Source organism: Gobio gobio (genome assembly GCF_949357685.1).
Source record: "Gobio gobio genome assembly, chromosome: 4".
Classification (NCBI taxonomy): Eukaryota; Metazoa; Chordata; class Actinopteri; order Cypriniformes; family Gobionidae; genus Gobio; species Gobio gobio.
In genome coordinates, this window is record NC_137100.1 from 60,301,265 (window position 1) to 60,327,446 (window position 26,182).

A 26,182-nucleotide genomic window follows, 5' to 3' on the forward strand; every position below is an offset into this window, starting at 1 on the left:
AAATCTAATAATTCTGACTGGGCATATCACTATAGTCATAACTTTTATTTCTATCTCAAATGATTTTTAATAACTTGGCTGAGAAAAAAAATGATAGGGGGTACGTTATTGAAAAAAGATTGAGAAGCACTGCTATAGGCAGTGTAAAAAATGTTTTGTTCCGTTACCTCCAACCTGCGTTTTGAGTCGCCGGATCCACCCCCCCTCTGCGCTCCGGGACCTCCCACTTTACAAATTAAGCACTGGTCCCAACCATAACCCGAAACACTGCAGAACTTCCTCAAAGACACAGCATCATACCTACAGATGAGTACCAAATAATTACAGGGTTGTTTACTTATTAAGAACTGGAAAACACTTTATAATGAGTTTCATTGAGCTTTTTAACATTATGACTATATAATGCTTGACAGATGTTTATAAAAAAGACATTCATTTAGTCTGAAAAAATATATAAAATAATATATAAATACATATAAACAATAAATAGTTTGGTAACTTTTTTTTTAATTGAATGGACATTACTTAGTAATCATAGACATTCAACTAAAGTGTCTTTAAGTCAACTTACCTGCAGTTGATCAAAGTGAAAACAAGCTCGTCATTTGAGTCTTTGTTTTTCCACAATTGCCCCCGTTTTTTGCGGAGAGATTCATGAACATATCTGGTCATAAGGTAAACAGAACCTGGCAAATGTCGCTTGGAGTCGAAGACTGTGTGAGTTTTAAAGGAGACGTGAGAAGTGTAAAAGACTGAATGAAAGAGGCACACCACAGTTACACCTGCCACTACAGCGATACAAGTGCTAAAATGATCCATATTCCATTTCTTTTCAAAAACATGTCAAGAGAAATACTGTTTATGGTGTGTTCAAAGTTCAAAGTCATTTTATGCTACATTTTTGCGCGTTTCTTCTTTCTGTTGATGTTTTTGATCGTGATTATAAAGGAGAGCGCAGCGCTTTATCGCCCTCTAGTGTCTGGGAATATTAACAGCAAAATTGCCTTTTGATAAAAAAACTTTATTTAATAATTTATTTATTTATTTTTTTATAAAAAACGTTATTAAAATCATTAACTTTTAGTATTAAATAACTAAATTACATGTTATAATTATAAATAAGTAATTTATTTGAATTATACAAATGGATGAATACTACTGAAAATTATACTAATGAATGAATTTATGAAGTAGCCTGTAAGTATTAACGTTAATAATATAAATTAAATTATGGAATTTATGCTACCTTCACGTGCTATCGGAATTATCGTAAATAGGCTACTTGTTTACTAGTTTCAAATTTGGACATGAACGTGCTCACAAATGGGCTCGTAATCACTTCAGAAATGGTTTAGGAAATTTCCGATAGCACGTGAAGGCAGCATTAATAAATGACGAAATATTAGTTACCATATTCATTTTTTTTATTACAATTATTATTTCAATAATAATTGCTGATATTAATAATAGGCTAATAATAATAATATATTGGTAATATTAGCTATGTTTTTTTTTTTGTATTAACTATAATAAAAAATTATAATTATAGAAATGAATTCAAGTACACAGTTTATTAAATGTATTTTCAGTGGGCTAGCCTATTCAATCTGACATCATCAATCAGGTGTCAATCATCTGATCAATTAAGGCGCATCGATCTCAGCTGCTCACGCGCATAAAGCGGCACACGGTGAGCTGAGGTGGTGTCACTCGCTGTTCGCTGCAGCCATGTGTTTATTTGTGCTGCTGAACGTCGCTTCAGGGATCCTTCTGCTACTGAGAGGTCAGATGAAAGTCTCACGGTTAACTTTAGTGTAATATTTTAAGATTTATCTCGTCCAGATATCGAGAAACTGGGTGGTGGTGGTGGTGGTGGTGGTGGTGGTGGTGGTGGTGGTGGTGGTGGGGAAGTCACTGCATACGAAAATGCAAACAAATCGCTGGAGACAGGAGAAACAGGAGACTATTTTTCTCCTGTCAGAATAAACCACTTTATTTTCAAACACTTAACTTTAGTTTCAGTTTCATAGAAAAGTATTTAATTAACTTTATTTCAGAACTTTATGATTGCATCTTTGTAATTTACATTCTTGGAGGCATTGCCATAATTTGCATGCATCTATACACAAACTTATTTCGCTTATTTGAAGCTGCCTTGTGTAAATCTCAAAGCCCTTCAAGAATATATCCAGGTCAATATTTTTTTTTTGTTGCATTGTGGCATTACATTGTGGCTTTCCTGACAACTAACCCTCTGGTGCTCTTTGACTAATTTGACCAAAAATTATACTTTATAGATTCGCTATATAGAACCTATAAATTTGTTACTTCATCAGACACACCGACAGAGAAACCATGGACATGATTTGAAATGGTTAAATCATCCTGAGAAAAGTAACACTTGTATTGTTTGTGGTAAAAAATGACTGCATTGGAAAGGAATGGAACGCTTTTGGTACTGAGCCCAAACAAAATCTTACTGAAAGCTTTTCTTTTTTTTTTTTTTAGATCAAGCTCAAATGTGGGACACAACAACTTGCTTAGATTTATGGCTTTGTTTTTGTAAAGCATGTTCTGGAAAATATATTTCATATAAAAGTTAAATGGCAAATATACTAATAATAGCATAATACATGTACAATTCTCTACTCTTTTACACTTTTCACTTCAGCAATAATCTGCCAAGTTTCTTCTTTAAAAAGAGACCAAACTGAGTCTATGCCCTTTAAGCATTCAAGATTAACAACAGTTGGACATTTCATTTTCAGGTCTATGCTCAAAATGACTAAATGGATTATAACTATTGCATAAATATAATTTAGTAGCACTAAAATCCCCTAAATTCAATATTAACTCAACCTTATCGAACAAAGAAAATTGGCAAAGAGGACCAGATGGTTAAACACATTTCTTCAAACAAACACTACAGTGATGTATAAATTGTGCTTCTAGGCTACATCTTGGTAGTATTTGTTGTAATGCTTGTTGTGTTGAATTTAAAATGAGTGCATTCCAGTAATCTAATGTTGTGCTGTGTCTCTGCTCCAGCTGAATGTGTTCTGGCTGCAGATGCTTCTGAACATGTTCCCCTGCGCTGCAGATTGGGCTTCACACCCTGTAAGGATGGATCAGAGTGTGTGCTCTACAGCCATGTGTGTGATGGGGAGGATGACTGTCCTGACGGCTCGGATGAAGATGAATGTGCCTCTGTTTGCAGCATAGGTATGTTTTTATACGGGTTACATTTATATTAATATTTGACTCTAAAATTGATTTCCCGAATGCAGGGTTAATAAAAATAAAACATCGATATAACAAATAATCAGTATCGGCTGATTGGGCGATTTGTTTAAAAACAGCCAATGATCAGGGCCGATTATATAGGCTACTATCAAATAAAAGGGGGCGGAAAATGTGTCCGACTGCAATTCATACTGTGTGTGAAGAAAACGTCTTGTGTTGAATTTAGGGATGTTGAATTTAAAGTGAATGCATTAACATTTACAAAAATGGCAACATTAGCACCGCTCTATTTGACCCTATGGATAAGAAACAAAGTCTCAGCTTTCATATTCTGTTCATTTTATCACGAAATTCAAACAACAAATGTGACGTGAAAGATCGCTGTAGCGCCTCATTTGAAGTAGTAGAGGGGAAAACATTCATAAACATTAAAAGGCATGTTTAAAAAGAATACAGATCAGTAAGTTGTACTATGTCATGTAGCTAATCCCTTAATCAGTGTTTTAACTGTGGAAAGACTTCAATAAAAAAGCAATAATATGTATCGGCTGATTAAAAATCAATCATTTTCAATATCGGTCATTGGCTGATTGTTTAAAAACAGCCAATGATCAGGGCCGATTATATACTGTCAAACAAAAGGGGGTGGAAAAACTTGTCAGACTGCAACTCGTACTGTGTGTGAAGAAAATGTCTTGTGTTGAATTAAGGGACGTTGAATTTAAAGACAATGCATTAACAGTTTAAAAAAATAGGGTTAACAGGCTTTGATCCTATGAATCTGTATGGATAAGAAACAGTCTCATCCCATTCTGTCCATTTTATCACGAAATTCAAACATGGCGTTTTGACGCTCTTAAATGTGACGTGACCGATCACTATGCAAAAAAGCTTTAACAACAAAAGGTATGTTAAAAGATGGTCAATACAGTCAAGACATCAATAAAACGGCTCGTGACTGTAACGTCACTTAACGTTGCATTTACCTCTGGAAAAGTTGTCCAGTGTTCACAGTTCCTCTATTAAAAAAAACACTACAGAGGAGCTCATTTACTTTCAATTATATTTGTGTTTGAATGAATTTGTCTTAAGGTAGTTAAAAAAATGTATATATCTTGTGCATCTGAGCTGCAGCTATACAAACGTTTCAGTTTATTTGTGTAATTATATCTGAACATGCATAGTCGTTGAATATAATATTTTGGGCTCTGTTGTTAATTTAGCCTTAATATTACAGTACCAAATGTCAGGGTTTACAGTATTTGGAAGTTTTTCATTAATAAAATCAATCCGTTTAAGCAGATTGTTTTATCGGCGGAGAAACGTAGTATCGGTGCATCTCTAATCAATGTGTATTTAAAAAAAATAAATAATAGGAATTCATTATGGAGCAGGTGTTGTTTAACTAAAACCATAGTTGTTTGAAGAAAAACTTAAACTAAAATAGAAATGAATAAAATTAGACATAAAAGTTTTTCATTAAACTTACAAACTTTCGAATTAAAATGAAAACAGAACATGTATATAAAAATGAATTCAAAATGACTATTAGTATCTAAATAACACTATGGAGACTTTATTATAATTCTCTGGCCTTGGTGCTCATAATATTTGTTTAATTGGTTTTGTCTTCTAACCACTTTTTAAATTCATATAGATATTACATATCATATAGAATTGTTTAGTCTATAATATAAGTATTTAATGCACTTGCATCAGAGGTAACTGTAAATTACAGAATTAAGTTATCCTTTACTTTTTCAAGGGAAAAGTACATTAAATTACAGTAATTAGTAATGCCTTACATCACTATTGCTATTTGTTGTAGGCTTATAAGAATGCTTTTAACAGAGCATTGTATTTTCATCTGTTCTCAGGTCAGTTTCAATGTGCACATGGTAAGAAGTGCATTGAGCAACGGCAGGTGTGTGACGGCGTGGCTCAGTGTCAGGATCGCTCGGATGAAGTCGACTGCTTTAAGCAGGAGGAGGGTTGTGCTCATCGTTGTGACAAAAGCCGCTGCATCCCAGAATCCTTTGTGTGTGATGGAGACGCAGACTGTGCGGACGGCAGCGATGAGGCCAGCTGTGGTAGGGCTTTTGTTTATGCATTACTGGATTATATGCTAGATTAGAGGAAGTGTAAAACCATTATGAAATAACAGTATGCCACACATACTTTTATATTTTGTATTTGTATACATGATTTACTTTTATAACAGTATGCAACAAACATTTACATATTTTTGTAACAGGTCATTGCATACTTAATTTGGGGAGTGGCAATTAATCAATGGATATAACTGGTTATTTTGCCACTAAAAATGTAACGCTTGTGATTAACTCTGAAGCGCGTGCACCTGAAAGTGAGACATTCTGTGAATAGCCAATCACACGGAACATGGAGAGCGTCAATTTAATTGACTTTTTGCAAGGGACCAGCGCAATTCACTTCTGTTAAAGATGAGATTTAGCCTGGATGCCAGCCGAACTTAGCCCCGCCCACAACATTTTTACTCGGGCAGTTTGGTCTGGACTTGCTCAATAGAGAAGTAATTATGCCCGAACAGAAACTGTTCGGACCAATGAAATTGTCAGGGCGGGCTTTAGACGATGATGGACAGATGATCAACAGTAACGTAATCATCCACGTCATCAAAGGCGCTTGGGTTGAGTTTGTTCTAATCCTAAACGGAGAACTTGTTCGTATATGCTTTCACCTTTACTATTTCTCTCAGAAATGACGATCGTATTGGTAAGGACTCTGTATCTTTAAATTCTTTTTTTTACAACAACGGCACAGATCGCTTGCACATCTTTTTCTTCTAACGTTAGGCTCCTTATTCCAGCGTGCGTGCAGACAGGGTTGCCAAGTTTTTACAACAAAACCCGCCCAATTGCTAACGTTCCTCAAAACTAGCCCAAAACAAGCCCAATAGCTTTCCGGGGGGTTCTCCCGGGAAAAAAGGCATTTGGGGGATAAAATGTGTTGTTTTGGCAGGGCTGCCAGCTAAAAATCGCATTCCTGGGTCTGTATATCACATAATTGGGGTCGCTTCAACCCGCGGACATGGCAACACTGTGTGCAGTTGAGTTCTGTTGACATTTGACAACTAACGTTATGCGTCGCTCCGTTGCTCTGATTGGTTGTAGGTCTATCCAATTGAGGTCTTTCCTGGTTCGGTTGAAACACGCCCCATAATCACAGCCCAATGGAGCAGAATCAGACTCATTTTCTGACTAGAATTGAGTATGACGACGTCAGGCTAGATGAGATTATGAAGAATATCATGAATTTAAACGCATTTACAAGGCAGGAATAATTATAGTAATAGTTTTGAAAAGGAAGCTGAATGAAAATTACAACTTGTATAGGTTCACAAAGATCTTAAAAGAATACTTGCTTAATGTTTTAAAAGCTTCATATATTTAAGCATGAATTGAGATGGTGGTCCAGTGGGTTAAACCATTGAACCAGCAACCTTCTGCATATCAGTTCCATCCCAGTGGTCACCACCAGTGTCCTTGAGCAAGGCACTTTACTCCATGTTGCTCCAGGGGGATTGTCCCTGTAATAAGTGCACTGTAAGTCGCTTTGGATAAAAGCGTCTGCCAAATGCATAAATGTAAATGTGAATTTATATACCCCGATCAGGCATAACATTGACTAATATTGTGACCCTAATATTGTGTTGGTCCCCCTTTTGCTGCCAAAACAGCCCTGACTCGTCGAGGCATGGACTCCACTAGACCCCTGAATGTGCTGTGGTATCTGGCACCAAGATGTTAGCAGCAGATCCTTTAAGTCCTGTAAGTTGCGAGGTGGAGCCTCCATGGATCGGACTTTTTTTTTTTTCTGCACATCCCACAGATGCTTGATTGGATTGAGATCTGGGGAATTTGGAGGCCAAGTCAACACTGCTCCTCAAACCATTCCTGAACCATTTTTGCTTTGTGGCAGGGCTCATTATCTGCTGAAAGAGGGCACAGCCACCAGGCAATATAGTTTCCATGAAAGGGTGTACATGGTCTGCAACAATGCTTAGACAGGTGGTACATGTCAAAGTACCATCCACATGGATGGCAGGACCCAAGGTTTCCCAGCAGAACATTGCCCAAAGCATCACACTGCCTCCTCCGGCTTGCCGCCTTCCCATAGCGCATCCTGTGCCATGTGTTCCCCAGGTAAGCGACGCACACACCCGGCCATCCACGTGATGTAAAAGAATGTGATTCATCAGACCAGGCCACCTTCCATTGCTCCGTGGTCCAGTTCTGATGCTCATGCCACTGTTGGCGCTTTCGGTGTGGACAGGGCTCAGCATGGGCTGGTCTTCGGCTCTGCAGCCCCATATGCAACAAACTGGGGTGCACTGTGTATTCTGACGCCTTTCTATCAGAACCAGCATTAACTTGAGCAATTTGAGCTACAGTAGCTCGTCTGTTTGATCATACTGGCCAGCCTTCGCTCCCCACGTGCATCAATGAGCCTTGATAGATACTGACCACTGCAGACCAGGAACACCCCACAATTGCTGCTGTTTTGGAGATTCTCTGAGCCAGTGGACTAGCCATCACAATATGGCCCTTGTCAAACCTACTCATCCTCACGCTTGCCCATTGCTTACACCAACTATGGGGACAATGGTCACTTGCTGCCTAATATATCCCACCCACCAACAAGTGCCGTGATGGAAGAGATAATCAGTGTTCACTTTACCTGTCAGGTCATAATGTTGTGCATGATCTGTGTGTTAATATACACCACAAGGCTATTAGTGCTGACATGTAGTGTAATGTTAACTGCTAAACCAATCCACCTTCTTGACCCTGAAAAAGCTTGCTCAAACTAATCTGGGTGGGCAGCAACTGAAACCAGCTTCATGCAACAGGCCTAAAGACTTCTAGTTTGACGAAAAATTGTCCCTTTGTTTTCGAAGCTTGTTTCCACCACGGAATAAAAGATGAAAAGGTATTTGCGACTTTGAGAAATCAGTCAGAATTGCAAATAAAAGTCAATTGCGAGGAAAGTCACAATGAATTTTTGAATGAACTCTTGAAAGATAATGAACTTTTTTTTTTTTTTTTTTTTTCTGTGGTGGAAATAACCTTCCATACTTTGTTCCTCAGAGAAAAATTTCCAAAAACATGCCTTTTAGCCTTTGTTTCCTCTTGTCTTCACAGAAGTTAACCCTGAAGATGAAGACAGCATCGAGGAGGAAGAAAAGACAGCGGAGGAAGAAGTCTCAGACATTCCTGCAACTAAAGGACCTCTGCGCTGCTCTATCGGCTCTAAGTTATGTAGAGACGGGATGGACTGTGTGCTGTATAATCACCTGTGTGACGGAGAGTTAGACTGTAAGGACGGGTCTGATGAAGACGAGTGCTCTGTGCAGTGTGAATCTGGTGAGTAAACCACAGCAACGTACTTTTACAGTCCACAATTCCTGCTTCAGTGTTAATGTTGGTATTCTGTCCATCTGTTCTCAGGTCAGTTTCAATGTGCACATGGTAAGAAGTGCATTGAGCGAAGGCAGGTGTGTGACGGTGTGGCTCAGTGTCAGGATCGCTCGGATGAAGTCGACTGCTTTAAGCAGGAGGAGGGTTGTGCTCATCGTTGTGACAAAAGCCGCTGCATCCCAGAATCCTTTGTGTGTGACGGAGACGCAGACTGTGCGGACGGCAGCGATGAGGCCAGCTGTGGTAGGGCTTTAAATCTTTCTTGAGGCAGAAACTTTGGACAAACTTTTTAAAAGCTGCTGTACTGCCAAAACATCCATTAATTTCCTATTATCACTGTAAAGCTGCTTTGAAACAAACTGTATTGTAAAGTGCTGTATAAATAAATGCGCTATATAAATAAAAATGAGTCTACTTTGCAACTAGCTGAACTTGCAACTAATAAAAAATGTAAATTCTTTTTTTTTTTTAAGCGCATTACAAAGTTACTAACTTAAGTTAAAACAGAAATCTAAATATTAAATAAATACTATAATTAAAACAAAACATATTTTTTGTTCATTGAAAAGTTCTCTGAAATAAAGCTAAATAAAATGTTAGATGGACATTAAATTCTAAATGTTGCCTTTGCAACTAGCTGAAATAAAATGTTTAAACTAAAATTGAAAATATTATAAACTTAAGTTATACATTTTATCCAATAAAGTGCATAACAATTACTTAAAACGTAAGTTAAAATTAAATGAAAATGTGAAAATCTAAACTATTAATAAATAATATTATGGTAAACTAATGCTAAAATAAGATGCTAAAAATAACTGTTCCATGCATGATCATGTTTCTGCAAGTCTGAGATCCGTAACCATGTGTTATTGTAAAACTGAAGTAAACATCCCATGAATTTATCATTAAAATATACGATAACATACTATGACAGACAGTCTGAAAAAGGAGAATTTTCATTGATTTGAACCTAGATTAAAGCACGTTTTAAGTCCCCCTTCCCGTCCTGTAGGTGAAGAGAGTTGCAGCAGTGCCGAGTGGCGGTGCAGCAGCGGTCAGTGTGTGTCGGTCGGTATGCGCTGTGATGGACACCCGGACTGCAGAGATCATTCTGACGAGGAGGACTGCGCTGAACCTCCGCCGTGCAGCACGCAACGCCGCTGTCCCAAGAGCCAGGAGTGCCTGCTGGACGAGTGGATGTGTGACGGAGAGACGGACTGCAAGGATGGCACCGATGAGAAGGTGTGCAATAAATGACCGAAAACACATTATTAAAGGAACTTTGCACAAATGACTCATTGAGTGCTCAACCCATTTGACTGACTTTCTCATGTGATGCAGAACTGTAAGGAGTCTCCAGTGCAGTGCGGTGAGTTCCAGTGGCCGTGCTCCTCTAAAACGCAGTGCATTCCACAAACCTGGCGCTGTGACGGCTCTGAAGACTGTAGGGATGGAAGCGACGAATCTGATTGTGAGTTTCTACAGTTTTCTCAAACAGGAACAGGCTGAACCCAGCTCTGACCCCAATGCAAGAGAATTCCCAAATGCTTTAAACATTACAAATTAGTCAACATGAAATCACAACTGACCTTATTTACTTTAATACACATTCCTGTTCTTATTGTGAACAATTCATTTAACAGTTCTCCTACCATTTGTCACAGATGCTTTTAACAATTCCCAATGGATAAAATTGACTCTGAAATGCACATTACAGAAATAAAATAGTTCCAAGGGTGTTGTGTTGATTATAGGATCCCCATTTTGTGAGTCACTTCTCAGGAATAAGTTGTACAGACTAAAATTAAGGAAATGCAATATAGTGTACTCTACCGTTTTGGATTGGCAAGATTTTATTTTTTTTAATCTGGCTGCATTATTTGATCAGAAATGCAGTAAAACGGCTTAACTTTTTTTTCTTTTTTTCTTTGAATAGAAAGTTCAAAAAGTTCATTTAGATACTTTGATTATACTTGTAACAATTATTTTTTTTTTTTTATAAACGTTTTATCAAACCCAAACTGATATGAATGATGGTGTAATATAATTCAATCACTTTTGAAAACCCTGATTGAATACTATTTGTATATGTAAATAGCATTTCTGTCCATGTTTTCATTTTGATACTTTCCTGTATTTCACAGCTTTGGGACAGTCACTCCACTGGACATTTATCAAATTTGCCATAAAATTGCCCCCCAATTTCAATAGGATTTTATCTATTGACAAACTGTATTTCACCAAATTTGACGTCAAATCAGAGCTCGACTTGATCTGCATTATTGAGCGTCTGGTCTGTGTTTTAACAGGTCCGAGTGTGTCCTGTCGTCCTCATCTGTTCCAGTGTGGTAGTTCGGAGTGTGTGGACCTGTCCCATCTCTGTAACGGAGTTACTAACTGTCTGGACGGTTCTGATGAGGGCGAGCGCTGCCAGACAGACAAATGCTCTGAACAGTCAAAGTGTGCACAGGATTGTCACAGCACACCTACAGGGACGGTACGACTTGCTCTTTCTGTCCTAATGTTATGTCTGTCCTAATGTTGTCTGTTGAATATCAATCTACCAGCCTCATAAAGTTTGACTAACAATATTGACATGCAATACAGTTTAAAAAGTTAAATGGTTTTTGAAAAGTCATGCTCACAAGGCTGTCCATTTTGAAATGATTTATTAAATTGTCTTTAGTATAGGCTCTATATTTTTATTAACAAGCGTCATATTTTGTTTTACTTCGTTATAAAGACTATTTAGATATACTTGATCAAGCAATATTCAGAAACGGGTGCAGCTTTTATTTTTCTGTAAAAATTACAAAAATAAGGATGAATGATGTTAGAGAGGTAACGCGTCTTACAATTGTAGTAATTTAATTTACAATTTAATGTTAATATAATTAATGAGCGAATATATTTATTTTTTTTGCCTTTGAACTACAGAGAAACTGCTTTAATGGGAGCAACGTCAGGAACGCGGACGCTAATTCTGTCATGACACATTTATTTGCATTAAAGCCGGATTTTTTGTTTCCAAACTAGTTTTCACAACATTTCAAGTATCAACATTTATACGCTAAAGAGAGTCGACATTTGCAAAAAATTATTGATAATTGGCATCTTCATCAGATATTTGTTAACATTTTGATGCACAACTTTTTTTCGCAAAAATATCCTTGGATGGAAATCTGGCTAATGTTGACCAGTTGGTGGCACTGTCCTCAAACTGCATGGTTTCATTCAGGTCATGCTAATGCGTTTAGTTTCAATATAGCACCAATATGAAGATGCAACCTGACTTTGATGCTTGGCCTCTTATTGCTTACTGTTTTGTGCCTCCTTTACGGTTTTTATTTTCTTTCTATAGCGCTGTTGGTGCAGGATCGGCTACAAGCCTGTAGATGATGGTCTGGTGTGTGTTGATGTGGATGAGTGTGTGGACCATCCAGACTCCTGTTCACACTACTGTAACAACACTGAGGGCTCATTTGTGTGCTCCTGTAGTCCAGGTTATGTTCTGGAACCTGATGGTCGCAGCTGCAAAATCACAGGTATGTTACGAGCAAAAGTTTGAAGTGCAATTTTTTTTTTTATGGTGTAAAACGGGCTGTACTTGGAATGGCATGCATACTGAGTACACCGTAAACATACTGTAGAAATACAGTAGTAGAGGTTCAATGGGATATAGGCGACTGGGTTTAAATGACATGAGGTGACATTTTCCTTAAGGTATTTCTTTAGCCCAGTTGTACCCTTATGGTAGTATGCTATTCCAAACATAGTGCCCTTTCCCACATGTACTAAGCAGACAAACATGGTCTGTGACGCACTCAAGTATATTCATTCACCTTCAATTCTGTCTCAGGTGAGCCGTACCTGCTGGCATCTGTGCAGTCTGAGGTCTTTCTGCTGGGTCTGAGGAGCTCCAGTCTGGACATTCTCGTCTCGTCTGAAAAGCGGTTTGTCCTGTCGCTCGACTACGACTGGCAGAAGCAGAGAGTGTATTGGATCAACCTCAACACTGACAATATAAAATGGCTGTCACTGGATCAGAAAAGCAAAGGGACCATTATTAAAGGTCAGTAGTTATTAACTATGAATAAAAGTATTAAATCAGTTTCGGTAACTGAAACCGAATTAAAACGAGTATTAGTAAAAAAAGTTTTGCATCTGTTGGTTGAAATGCTTAACCTGCGAGAAATCAAGTAAATTAAAGCTAAAATAATGTAAATGCTAAAATAACGCTGTTAAAGGTGAGCTGCAATAAGTTTCATTGAGTACCATTTTTGTCCCTTTTAAATCCACTTAGTGTTAGTCAAGGTGATTTCCAGTCCTTTTAGAACTTAATTTAGTACATAATTTGAACCGAAATGGCTGAGGCATTAAACGCAGATTTATGCTACAGCCTGACCATGACTCGACAGGTCATGTTGCTGAAACTCACAATAGGCGTAAATATAGCTGGTCATCTTTTTAAGTTTTTGACATCACAGAATTGAGAATTTAAGTGTCTGTGTCAGGTATCAATGCAGACAGTCTGGCAGTGGACTGGGTGGCGAGGAACCTCTACTGGGCCGACAGCGTCAAAGGCCAGATCAATGCAGTGGGACTGGAAAATGATGCCACCAAACCCACAGATCGTGTGACGATCCTGGGTGAAGATCTTGGGCAGCTTCGCTCCATTGCTCTGCTGCCACAGAAAGGGTGAGAAACCATTTGTCACCATTATTGCTTATCAAACGTTCTTTTTAAACAAACATTTTATTAAATCAGACAATTAACATCAAGTAACGAGATTCTGCTGGTTGATTGGTTTTTCTTTCAGAAATGATTCTAATATGCTAATCTGGTGCTTGAGAAACATTTGGCAGATGGATTTAAAAAGGCAAATGCTTAAGAGTCCATGATTGGATCATGATTGCAGTAATTATGTTTCTAGCATGTTGGCAGCTATTAAAAGAGCTGCCAGTGAGCACCACAATGTTTCAGAGTCCCTGTTTTATATAATGTAGTGTGTGTATATTAGAAATATGACTTTCATATTTGAGAACCACTGATTTGGGAAGTCTTATGTAAGCTGACCCTGATTATTTGTCATCCTTTCAGAATAATGTTCTGGTCAGAAACGGGGGACGAGGCTCAGATAGAAAGGGCAGGAATGGACGGCTCAGACAGACGTGTGCTGGTCAGTAACTCTCTCCGGTGGCCGGTCAGTCTGACTGTGGACTCCATTCATCACAGACTCTACTGGACAGATGAGAAACTCAAGTGTATAGGATCCGCCAATATTGATGGAGGAGATATTAAGGTAGTGGACGTGTCCACATTCAGAAAATGTATAATCGAGCAAAAATGGTAGCTTCTAACATGCTCTGCTAGTACCTGAGTGTGTTTACAGTTGCGTACACTGTTTCTGGATCAACATTCCTGTCCACCAATCCATTGTTAGTCTGTTAGATGCACAACTCAAGTACTTGAGAGTGCAGATGCCCTAATGAACCATTACTCGTAATCTTTTTCAATATCCCTTCAGTAAAAGGACCCTTTTTTATGTACTTTGTGTTTTAAGTTTAAAAAGTACTGATCGAACCATGTTTATTCATATTTATTCTAGCCAGAGCTACTCGGACTAGTCCTTGTCAGCAGCACTAAGAAGGATTTAGTTTTTAATGTAATCTGCAAATTGGCAAACTTATTTAATTAACAAAAATGATTATACACCATCAAAACATTAAACTTCAATAATACTAAAATATCAATTGAAGTTGCTGAGAATTTAAGTGCATGAGTAAGTGAGTGCCATATAGAGTAGTATTTATAAAAATGGGGAGTGCGTTAACGTTGTAAGGAACATGCAAACATTCTAGTTGAGATTATTTGAAGCTGCTACAAACGGTGAGAAATGCAGACATGTCCACATTCAAACACTTCATTGGGCTTAAACGCTTTAGTTTCAAAAATATCTGAAGTCATAGCCTAAATATGATGTTCACTTATAATCGCTGCTAAAATTCAATATTAGTGACTTTTCGCACCATCAGTCGCATTCAATATCCCATTTCTTGGCTCCTTCTGACTGGATCATTGATTCAAGAACAGCTGTAATCGGATCTGTCGGATTTGCAAGTGAATCAATCGTTCAGTGTGACTTGTGAACTAATTCAACATGTTCATTGGAATGAATCGGCTCGTTCACGAATCGGACATTGTTCTCTTGCGTCTCAGAGGGGGTGGTGATTTCTTCAGTTCAAGATGGAGGAATGTTTTTATGAAATGTAGTGAAGTATGGTCATACTTAGTTAATAGTGAGAATTGGACCCTAATCTAATTAACCATGAGTTAAACTCCTAATTATGGCTTATTCTGCATCCCTTAGTCACGTTTAGGTATTGGGTAGGATTATTACAACTACCTTACTATTAATAAGGCTTTAATATTTGCTTTGTAAGTACTAATAAACAGCAAATCCTAGTAATATCCATGCTAATACGCAACTAGTTCATGGTGAGAATTGGACCCTAAACTAAAGTGTTACCAAAATTGTAATATACTTTTGAATGTAATGTTATTTTGGGAAATTTTTACTTTTATTTCAAGTATGATCAACAGATACTTGAAAAGAGTACATACTGTCCACCACTGGATAAATATGGGTCCTCAATTAAAGTAAAAGGCACTAGGAGTTGAAAATGTCAATTCAATTCCAGCATCTTTGAAAACATTATTCAATCATTACCCCTCCTTCCACAATTTTGCAGATCTTGCAGCTGATGGAGACCCCCAGTCCATTCTCGGTGTCTGTATTCAGTGATCACATCTACTGGTCTGATACCAAAAGAGGAACCATTCAGCGAGCTCTCAAAACCACAGGCAAACAGCGCCAAGTCCTGCTCAAACGTCCTGGACAGCCATTCGGTTTGAAGGCAAGTATTTCTGAGCACTGATCATTAAAAACAAATTAAACCCAACAGATGTTTTTAAAGGGGATATTTGCTTGCTTTGATACATGCATGTGAAGAATGTAATGGTTTAAATAACTGGTGCTTGTGCCTCTACAGGTCATCCATGCTCTTTTCCAAGTGGGTGTCTCTAACCCCTGTGCTTCCAAGCACTGCTCTCACCTGTGTGTTTTAGCACCAGGGCTGAAGGCCGTTTGCAAGTGTCCATCTCAGTTGATGCTGGATGAAGATGAACTCACCTGCTCCAAATCCAAAGACTCCTCCTTCCTGCTGTTTCTCTCTCCTGCTGCAGTCACACAGGTGCTGCTGTTAATACCTGATGGTTAAAATTAATGTTCATACAAACATTGATTAATTCATAAGTGCAGTTTATGTAATTGATCTTATGAATTCATCTTACTGTGATTTTTGCCCAAATATGATGGTGAAAAGACAATTGAAACTGTCTCTTTGATTCTAGCATAATGGTCAGGAAAAAGGTTAGTTAGACCTGTTTGAAAATGCACCATAAAATATTGCATTCAGTCCTTTCAGGACATTGTGGTCTATTGTGTCATTTATGGCATGCTAGCTTAGATGAGATGAATTAATTTCATGCCAAAATTATGTTTAAATTATTAATTTAGAAAAAGGTGCCTGGAAAACAATAACATCCTAACAAATGGATAGAACCAAGTCCCTGCCCTACTTTTTTTTTTTTTCCAACAATTCATTGCACTCGGATGTGTTACAATCTGAAAGAAGATATTTGTCACCAAGATGGTCATACAGTTGGCTAACATGGATGAGGTGTAATCGAAGTAGCAAAAATGACTGGTGATGCTCTTGAAAACATCAGTAAGAATGTGATAAACCACAAACCAATCTGTAATATTTTGCATTATATGCCACTGTTCCAGCAAAAAGAGTTTATACAGCTATAAAATGTAACTCGCATCCATAAAGTCCAAAATTAAAGTCTCACATCCAAAATTTTGTAAGCAAAACGCAAAAACTATTAAAATTATTTAAATATTTAGCATTTCTAACAAATGGTTGCATTAATAAGAGAATCCTTGCAATTGAGCACTTCATACAGCATCTTTTAAAAGTCTTCAATGCAAGTTGTCTATTTAACAGTTTGTCTTTCTCTCAGATTTATTTACAGAACAGACACAGTGGCATGGACCTAAAAAAGTGGCCTGAACATCGCCGTTTAGACCTTCCCGACATGGACAAGTCAAACATGTTAGATTTAGTGCTTCGTGACCTGACCCTGTATGTGTCCGATGGTGGTCAGCCAGTCGTGAGAATCTTCAAGATGAAGGACACCGCGCTGGTGCCCCGTGGGAAACTTCTCCAGCTACATAAAGACTCTCTGCGTGTGTTTGCTGTGGACTGGATCACCCTGAATGTGTACTGGAGCAGCGAGAAGCTTCCTGGTCTGCAGGTCACCTCACCGGATGGCACGCACACCAGTGTGTTGATAAAGGATAATGTCGGAGCCATTGAATCCATTGCTTTGGACCCACACAGCGGACGCCTCTGCTTTTCAAACAAAGTCCAGGAAGGTCAGATGACCAGGGTGGAGTGTGCCTTTATGAATGGACAGAACCGGACGGTGGTGTGGAGTAATTCAGTCCGGCCAACCTCACTGCTCTTGACGGATGAAGGGAATAAACTGTACTGGGCCGACACTGGTAAGCTTTTTTCTTTTTTTTCTCCTCTTTCTTGTATGTATGTGTTCAATTTGGAAACATTACCACTTTTAAGGTTTTAAAGTCTCTTATGCTCAATCAAATAAAACCGTAATATTGTGAGAATTAATTTTAAATGGTTTTGATTTTATTTTAATATATTTAAAAATGTAATTTATTCCTGTGATCAAAGCTGAATTTTCAGCATTGTAACTCCAGTCTTCAGTCACATGATCCTTCAGAAATCATTCTAATATGATTTTATTATCAATGTTGTGCTGGTTTTTTTTTTTTGGAACCTCTTTTTCAGGATTCCTTGAATAAAAAGTAAAGAACCACACTTATTAAAATAAGTGCTATAAGTCTTTACTAACAATCTTTACTATCAATCCTTGCTGTTTAAGTGGGTTTTTTTTGTAAATAAAGAAATTACTGACCCCAAACATTTGAACGGTAGTGTATATTGTGATACTTTTCAGGATTCTTTAAATTTTGCATTTTAAAGTAGAAATGTTTTGTAACGAGTTATTAAAAAATAAGCAGCACAACATTCCAACATTGATGATAAATCATCATATTCGAATGATTTCTGAAGGATCATGTGACTGGAGTAATGATGCTGAAGTTCAGCTTTGCATCACAGAAATAAATTATTTAAGTATATTAAAATAACTATTGCGCTGCGCAATATTTGTGAGAATTTTTCATACTATTTCAAAGTAACCGCATTTATTTGAGCTAGAAAGCTTTTGTAATGTAAAAGTCTTTCACTTGATACGTTTACACACTTTTGCTTTTAAAATGGTCTTTTCTCTAGGTCTTGCAGTAATTGGTTCCGTTGGCATAGATGGTTCTGGATACAAGGAAATAAAGACAGAAGACGGCTTGATGGCATTTGCTTTGGTTAATAAAGTGCTTGTTTGGATTACTAAAAAAGGTAAATTTTGTATGGGGAAGTTCTGTGCTCTTCCATACCATCTTAAGGTGTTTTTTTTTTTTTTTTAAACCTGATAATCTGTCCATTGTTTAGACTCCACTAAGTGTTGGTTCAGTGATGGTGAGCATATGGGGAAGCTGTGGTTTGAAGTGGACACCGAGATCATCAGTCTGAAAGCATTTGGAAAGTCGAGACAAAAAGGTGAGAAGGAAATAATTTCAAACCTGATAACTTCGCTTCAGATAACTGGGCAATTGAGCATCATTGGAGCTGGCGTATTGCAGTAGCAGTCTTTTTGCTTTAGTCAGTGGAGACACAGGTTTGAGTCCGGACTGTCATTTCCTGATCTCATTCTTCCTTCCTATCTGTCCTGTCTATTAAAGGCATAAATGCATGGAAATTATGGAGCATTAATAAGTTTCATATTTCAGGCACTAATCTCTGTTCTAATGGTAACGGAGGCTGCAGTCACCTCTGTCTTGCGTTCCCTGGAGGAATGACGTGCCATTGTGCCCATGATCACCGCCTTGTCAACGGCAAAGACTGCAGCTCAGACCCCCGCTGTCCTGAAGGCACCAAACCTTGCCTGAGTGAAGACCTCTGTCTACCTCTGGAGAAGTTCTGCAATGGCGTCGCGGACTGCCCAGATCATTCTGATGAGAACTGTGAGGAATAACCCAACTTTTTGGCTTACATTTTTACAACAATTTAGGAAGGGGGAAAAAGTTAGCGTTACTAAGTGTGCATTATGCTGATGCGCAGGTAGTTGTCACTGAGGTGAACATTTATGCTTGCTCCTTGATGAGATTCACAGGTTTATGAGATTCTCTTCTTTATGGTCACATTTCACCCCCAAATCAAAAGGGGAAAAATGGGAAAGTTTGCATAATGCAAATCTTTTATGGTCCTAAACTTTATTTTGGGACATTTTCTTGACAATTATGCCTATGATTGTCAATTTTCCCCTCAGTATTGTTATAATTTAATTTTATAAATTCACAATTTATTACATTATAGTACGGAAGAGGATTGGGGCCAAACAATAGTGTCTTGTTTATAAACCATCTTGAAATTAAAGTCACTGAGATTAAACTTGAAATATCGAGAATGAAGTGGTTGTGTTGAGAAAATTAAATTGAGAAATGAAATGTAAATTCTCTAAACACGACTTAATTCTCAATTGAATTACTTTATTTTCAACATTTTGAGAAAATGGTCAATGGTGAGAAACTCATGGGATGTATAATTCTATTTCCGCCACTGATTCTCAAGAGTCTCGTTCATTTGATATTCCACACCTTGAGGATCAACACTATTAATAATGCATCTTATTGTATACTGGGAAGCTACGAAACCTTGAATCACATGTAGGTGAAGCCTACTTGCAAATTCTCTTCAAGTTTGTATACTAATTATTGTTATAATTGACTAAAGCTGATGGTATTTATTTATTGAAAGAGGGTAAAATATAGCTTGACTAGGTGATCCAACCCTGTTATGTCCTTTATCAGTATGCAATGAACATGACACGATCGAATGTGTTTATTCTCAACATGTGTTTTCAAAATCACTACATTCTCGAAAGTTTAATCTTACATTAAAATGACTTATTATTGTTGTTTTTTTTAATTGGTTGGCCCTAATCCTCTTTTGTAAATGTTAAAGCGCTATATAAATGCAGTCCATTTACCAGACCCATGGCCACCAAAGCGCTTTACATATAGCCTCACATTCACTCATTCATACACCGATGGCAAAACAATTGTAATGGTCTTAAAGTAGGCCTACATATCAGTGCTATCCATGAAATAAGTGTTTATTAACATCTTCAGCCAGTTTCTCTCTATATTGTTTTAATTTTAAAGTTGTCATTTGTAATTTGTTTTAGTTCTAGTTAACTATACTAACCCTTCGTTTGTTCTTCTGTTTTGACTCCTCAGGTCTCCAAGATCCAAAACCTAAAACCGTTCGGATCAATCCTAAAGCATTTCGTCCAGGTTTAAGTGAGAGTGTCATTCCAAAGAATGTCATTCCAGAGAACGTGGAGTCTGAGGCATGTGGCGTTAAACTGTGTAATGGCAATGGTAAATGTGAGACCCAGAAAGGAGCGACTGTGTGCGTCTGTGAGGCGGGTTATGGTGGAGAGCACTGCCAGGATGGTTCGGGTGGGGGCTCTCAGGGGCCGGTTCTGTACGGAGTAGTTGGACTGTGTGTCGCTGTCGTTGCCCTGGGGGTTATCGTCGGCATCATCCAAAAGAAAAAAGCCACAAATCAGAGGTACACTGTAATCGGCTTGCTTTCATTTACTCAAGAAGTTTGAAACCATATTGGTATTGAGGATAACCGCAGTACGTTTGTGTTTAGGCAAGCAGCACAGGCTGTGGATGTGCAGGAAACCGGCATGAAGGACCTAGAGAGGGTACCAGAGCCGTCTTTAGCAAAACCTAATGGAAAAGACACAGAATTGTCAGAGGTAGGAAATAAGAATGTAGGGGTGTAACTGTATATGTATTCGTCCTGAACCGCCACAGTTCGGTGCATAGTCAGATGACCAATACGGTCACAGGCAATCCAAACTACAATTGCTTTAATGAAACGCTGTTTGCCAACCGCCACAAAAGGGAAAAGAGCAGAAGACAATCTATGCACCAACCTAAAATGAGTTCAGATGGCACGCAAGAGCTTGCTAGTAGCCTAGACACTGAGTTTCAAGTAATTTGTGACTCGCTCCACAAGCGTCAAAGGAAAAGCGTTATCCTGCTATTTTACAAAGCACACATACCGAACCGTGACTTGTGTACCGTTACACCCCCGATAGAATGGTGACATTACCTAAAAACTGAGGTGTCATTTACTCGCCCTCTATTAATTCCAAAACCATATTCCCATGAATGAAGATGGTGTACAATTTACTATGAAAATGCTTCAGAAGGTTTTGAAATGACTCAAGTCTTTAGACCTCTTTTGCCAATCTGTTTTGTCTTGGCGTAAATGCATTCATATGTAAATTCTACATCACCTCTACTTTTGTGCTCCACAGAAAATTCATATTTTGGCTGTAAAATGACATGAGGGTGACTGACATGTAATTTTGGGTGAACTATTCCTTCAACGTGAGGAGTACAAGATCTAACATGATTTCTTTGTTCTGTCTTTAGGAAAACGTGGTAACGTCTGTGGACTAGCTTCATCATGTCAGCTGTAGCATCTTGGTTTCTTTGAAATAAAGTCTTGTTGCAGTTTATTAACTTTGCCATCTGTTATCAAACTGTTTCATAACGATCATTCTGTACTTATTCAATGGGTCCAAAGGCAAAATGTGAAACTTGGATACTAACTGATATCTTGGTTTGCCACATGTACAGCAGAAATTAATTTTTGCCACAGCACCACATTGTGTACCTGTCAAAATGAAAGATTAAAGTCAATTTTTAAGAAACCTGTTGTGAAATGATCCCTTGACCACAAAAGTTTGGGAAGGAAGATAATGGGCGGTGCATGGCAAAATTTGGCCCCACCTACAATATGACCATCAATTCAATAGAGGTTTAGCATTTAAAAACTGCATAAGGTCCAACACTTGAGGAGGTCTGAGACATCTCAAGGTAACAATTTATGGTTAATCAAATTTTTTTTTTTACACTTAAGTGTTTGTCATATTTGCATAAGAAATTAGAAGTCCATTAATCTCTTTTCTAAAATAGGATGAAGAATCTTATCATTTTTGTCAGCCTTTTAAGCATCGCCCTTGGATTCCCAGTGGGTTCACCTTTACATAAGGTGAGTTTCTCAATTGATCACATTTATATTTAAAATTACATTTTTAGTAAATGTATCTTTTTGTGAGAAGTCATTAAATTTATAATTTGATTACATGCAGCAAAGACGTAATGAAATGTTTCAGTAAACCGTAATCAGTTCAAATAAACAGGTTTTTCTTTTTTGATTATGATCCAGAGAGAAAGACGCAGACGTCAGCTGGGTTTTGGTTATGGATATGAACCGGTTTATCCGTTCTATGATCCCTTCATTCAGCCGGACCGCTACAATGACTTCACTCCTGAAATTTACATCCATGATCACGCTAGACCTTCCGTTCCCAGGCCAGTGACCCCCAGGCCAAGAGTTCCCTCACCACAACGTCCCACAACATCAATGGTGCGGCCGGTGACTTTTGGTGACCTCTGCCCTCCATCCAGAGGTGATTTGAACATCGACCAACTACCAGTTTTCTTCTGTGTCGACCCCAAGGAGTGGATCTCAATGGGTGTGGACAGACCTCTTTCCCCTGGTCAGTCTGGTTCCACCAACCTTCAGCCAGCTTTCGTCATTGTCCCTGGCGTCTTCCTCCCCGCATCCGAGGACAGCCAAGTAACACAAAATACCAATGAGCTAAAAGCACCGGACCCCCTGACGGTCACTGAATCTAACAGAAAACAGAAAGATTGTTAATGTGATTGTCATTTCTCTATTAAAAGGCAAAATATTGGCTTTCATGACCTTTTTAAGGCCCGTTCACACCAAGGATGATATCGATAAAGTTTTAACAATTGCTCTAATTCTATTAGAATAGGGTAGTCCAAATAAAACTATTTGGCCCCTTAACTGCCCTGCTGGTGGGACGCTTGGTGCTTTTTTTTTGTATTTTTTATATATATCGCTTTTTTTCTCTCGCATATTGTAGCTATCATAAATTGGGTATCATTCGAAAGCTTAACTCAATTCGTCCTGTGAAAAACAGTTTTTAAATCGGACATTGCGTTACCATCTAAATTCTTCTAGCGTGCTCCTAGTGGGCAGTGTCATGTTTCCTATTAAATTTAGTTTAAGTACTTTATCTAAATCTTTTCTAATCTTGACAAAACACATCGTCGGATAATTCTTAAAGGTCCTGTTCTTCGTGTTTTTTGAAGCTTTGATTGTGTTTACAGTGTGCAATATAACATGTTCATGTTTCGCGTGTAAAAAAACACAGTATATTTCACACAATTTACTTATCTGTATACCGCTGTTCTCACCGTCCTAAAAAACGGCTGGTGATTTCCTTGTTCTATAAAGTCCCTCCTTCAGAAATGCGTAACGAGTTCTGATTGTGCAAGCGGTTCCTGTGCTGTGATTCGACCACAGCTTAGCGCACGTTGGAAAGGTCACGCCTCTTAACGGGGAGATGTATGCGTTCAATAATCTCTACAGCGTCCCTGGGAAAGCCAAACAAAGGTGATTTGACTCCTGGATGAAAATAACAGCGTCTCGATGACATGGCGATAAACACACTCAACGCAACAGTTCCTTTTCTCCACGCGACCGTCCGCTTCTCCACGTGGGACAGCAACAAGACCGCGCCCCCTTTTTCGCATTTCTTTGTGGGCGGAGGTTAGTCTGTTCTTCTGCTCTACTGACGTAATTAAAGAAGGAAGTACCAGGATGTAGTCCAAGCCAGCCGTTCGCTGTAGGCTTTGAAAGGGAACTTCTGTTAAATAAAATATCTCGCTTGGCATTGAACTTTGAGCTTTATAATTTTACAGGTATTATTTATGCTCTAACAGCAACATTACACACTAACTAAAGTTTGAACAATGGAATCGCGAAGAAGGGGACCTTTTAAGGTTCCATATTTGGCTACTGTTTTGTGATGGAAGTGATATTTGGGCAAATTTTGTAATTTGTTACAGGAAAGTGCATTAATAAAATCAATGGAATGTGACACCCGGTGGCTATGTGACTGTTAAGGGGTTAAAAGAGAATTGCAACTTTTTCATCTCAATTCTGACTCTTTTTTTTTTTCTTGTAATTGAGTTTATCTTGCCGTTCTGACTTAAACTCACAACTGAAAGTTATAATCATGCAATTCTGAATTAGTAACTCGCAATTTATTCTGTGGCAGAAACAAGCTTCCATACCACACTGCAGCGATTTATGATAGCTAACCAATGAACGATATTGTTGGAATCACTTTCGAGACGACGCTTGTAATAAACAACATTCTTGTTCATTGGTGTGGAAGCAGATTTATCATAGTTGTTTTAGTGTGAACAGGCCTTTAAGAATATTTGTTTCCCTGCAATGTATTTATATAATCTACCAAACAAGGTTGAAGCGGCAGGTCCGATACCTGTCTCTTCCTTTATACACATCCTTTTCAATGATTCTTTTTATTATATCCATAACCTGGATAATCAAAATAAATATATCTTTCTCTGCTTTCATATGTAATCTAGAGATGATTGTAATTCTGTGTGATTTTATATATTTTAGTTTGAGGATGATTTTGTAGTATTAAATCTAGTCTCCCCAGCTGCTCTGGGTTGACCTCCAGCCATGCATGGCTCACTCTTGTGAAGGATAACTGGCGGAGTCGCTGTGTGGGTATTGAGTGTTCTCTTGATAAATGGTCATAATCACCTGACATTAACTAGAGTGTGATGCCCTAGTGCTTGGATGTGTGCGTTTTACAAGTTCTGTGCAGGTTTGTTGGAGCTATCTGATCGGGGCCTGACCCCCCCTCCCGACATGCAGGCGCCTTTTATGACGTCCGAGGCCAATCTTACCCTTCTGGGAGAGATGTTGCGACGAGCATCCTGACTAAACAACGCCATTCCGGCATATCTATACATGTGTGACAAATGTTTAGGCTTTTAGGTCTCCGTAGCCAATTAAGGCTTAGGCCATCTGTTATTGTTGATGTAAACAGTATAACTGGTGGGCAAAATTCTCTGTAAGTTCGAGTCTGGCCTGTGATTCCACGAGAGACTCTGACGCTGGCTTCTGCTGATGAAACTGCAAACTATTCTTCAATAAATATTTCTTTAATTAATCTAACTCCTGACTCTTGGTCTTCATTTTTCACTACTGGGGTCAGTTGCATAAACTAAGCCATTATGTTAAGACGGTGTCTTAAGATCTAGTATGAGCCACTAGCAGTTAGGCAAGTGGCATTCAGTCTTACTTTTCGTATCAAATTAGGCCAGTCTATGTTTTTATGTAACTGATTTAAAAAAATTATGAACAGTCTTAAAGAAAAAAATGTATGTCTAACTTGTAAGACTAGTCTTGACGGTTTATGCAACCGGCCCCAGGTCCTAAACTGTTACCCCAACAAGGTTATATATTGATGAAATGTTAAATACAGTAATAGAAATGTACTCAGTCTCATGTTGTCTTTTGAAGAATCTGTTTTGTTTTTTTTAAATATATATTTGTCTATATAATTTGTGCATACCCCAATTCTTTTTAATCAATTTTCTGATGGACTGAAATTTAAAGGGGTAGTCAACCACAACAGTTATGCTTCTGCAGAGAACACAAGATTCAATGGGGTCCGTTATATATATATAATTTGACTTTTATATAAGTCATTTCAAACCTGGATGATTAAATGATAGAATATTGATTTTTGGAACTGCTTTAAATATTATATTCCTTTAAATATTTACAGTCTTGTGTTTGTGGCTTTATTTCAGTTTGTGCTTTGTGTTGATTTAAAAATAAAGTTGACTGGTTTCCTGCTGTGTTTGTGCTCTGACTGGAATCTCTGCTTTAGGCTGTCTGTCACACTGCGGCTGGTCTGATCATGTTTTCGCCACAGACATAATTTAATGTGTTTTCTTATAAGAGCATTTCAGGGTTTTCAAATGATTCATCTTTACCATAAGAGTTCATAATAACTAGTCCTTGGGTGTGTTCTCAATTAAGTTCAACCAACCAAACAAAACATGTTTACTGGAATTAACAAACTTTCCTGTTACCCATATGATCTCTTCAGTGGAGGTCTGACTTCCGTCTAAAACCTTGCAAACCGAATGCGAAATTACAGAGAAAAGGAGCATAAACCAATCAAAGATTTGACACCAAATGTAAATTTGTCTATGCGTGGAAAACTTAATCTTGTATAAATGCACTCGGTTCTGTTCC

At 38.1% G+C, this 26,182-nt stretch overlaps 1 protein-coding gene across 1 annotated transcript; it reads left to right on the top strand.

The window, feature by feature from the left end:
* The first annotated feature begins 1,619 nt into the window (after nucleotides 1-1,619).
* On the top strand, nucleotides 1,620-25,088 carry lrp13 (low-density lipoprotein receptor related-protein 13). The gene is made up of 23 exons (XM_079814979.1): nucleotides 1,620-1,783; nucleotides 3,049-3,222; nucleotides 5,121-5,333; nucleotides 8,427-8,648; nucleotides 8,733-8,945; nucleotides 9,718-9,947; nucleotides 10,047-10,176; nucleotides 11,015-11,202; nucleotides 12,067-12,250; nucleotides 12,565-12,777; nucleotides 13,220-13,403; nucleotides 13,806-14,007; nucleotides 15,458-15,622; nucleotides 15,758-15,958; nucleotides 16,794-17,337; nucleotides 18,152-18,271; nucleotides 18,365-18,472; nucleotides 18,703-18,936; nucleotides 20,212-20,548; nucleotides 20,636-20,744; nucleotides 21,430-21,876; nucleotides 21,976-22,051; nucleotides 22,229-25,088. Exons 1-21 carry the CDS (start codon nucleotides 1,729-1,731, stop codon nucleotides 21,454-21,456), a joined length of 4,053 nt encoding a protein of 1,350 aa, XP_079671105.1. The 5' UTR covers nucleotides 1,620-1,728; the 3' UTR covers nucleotides 21,457-21,876; nucleotides 21,976-22,051; nucleotides 22,229-25,088.
* The last annotated feature ends 1,094 nt before the right edge of the window (nucleotides 25,089-26,182 follow it).

Excerpts from the sequence above, each read along its gene's own strand:
- lrp13 (XM_079814979.1), top strand. The coding sequence starts at position 1,729 with ATGTGTTTATTTGTGCTGCTGAACGTCGCTTCAGGGATCCTTCTGCTA. Across the intron at positions 5,334-8,426 it reads CAGCGATGAGGCCAGCTGTG|AAGTTAACCCTGAAGATGAA; the intron begins GTAGGGCTTTTG and ends TTGTCTTCACAG. Across the intron at positions 18,272-18,364 it reads TGTTTGGATTACTAAAAAAG|ACTCCACTAAGTGTTGGTTC; the intron begins GTAAATTTTGTA and ends TCCATTGTTTAG.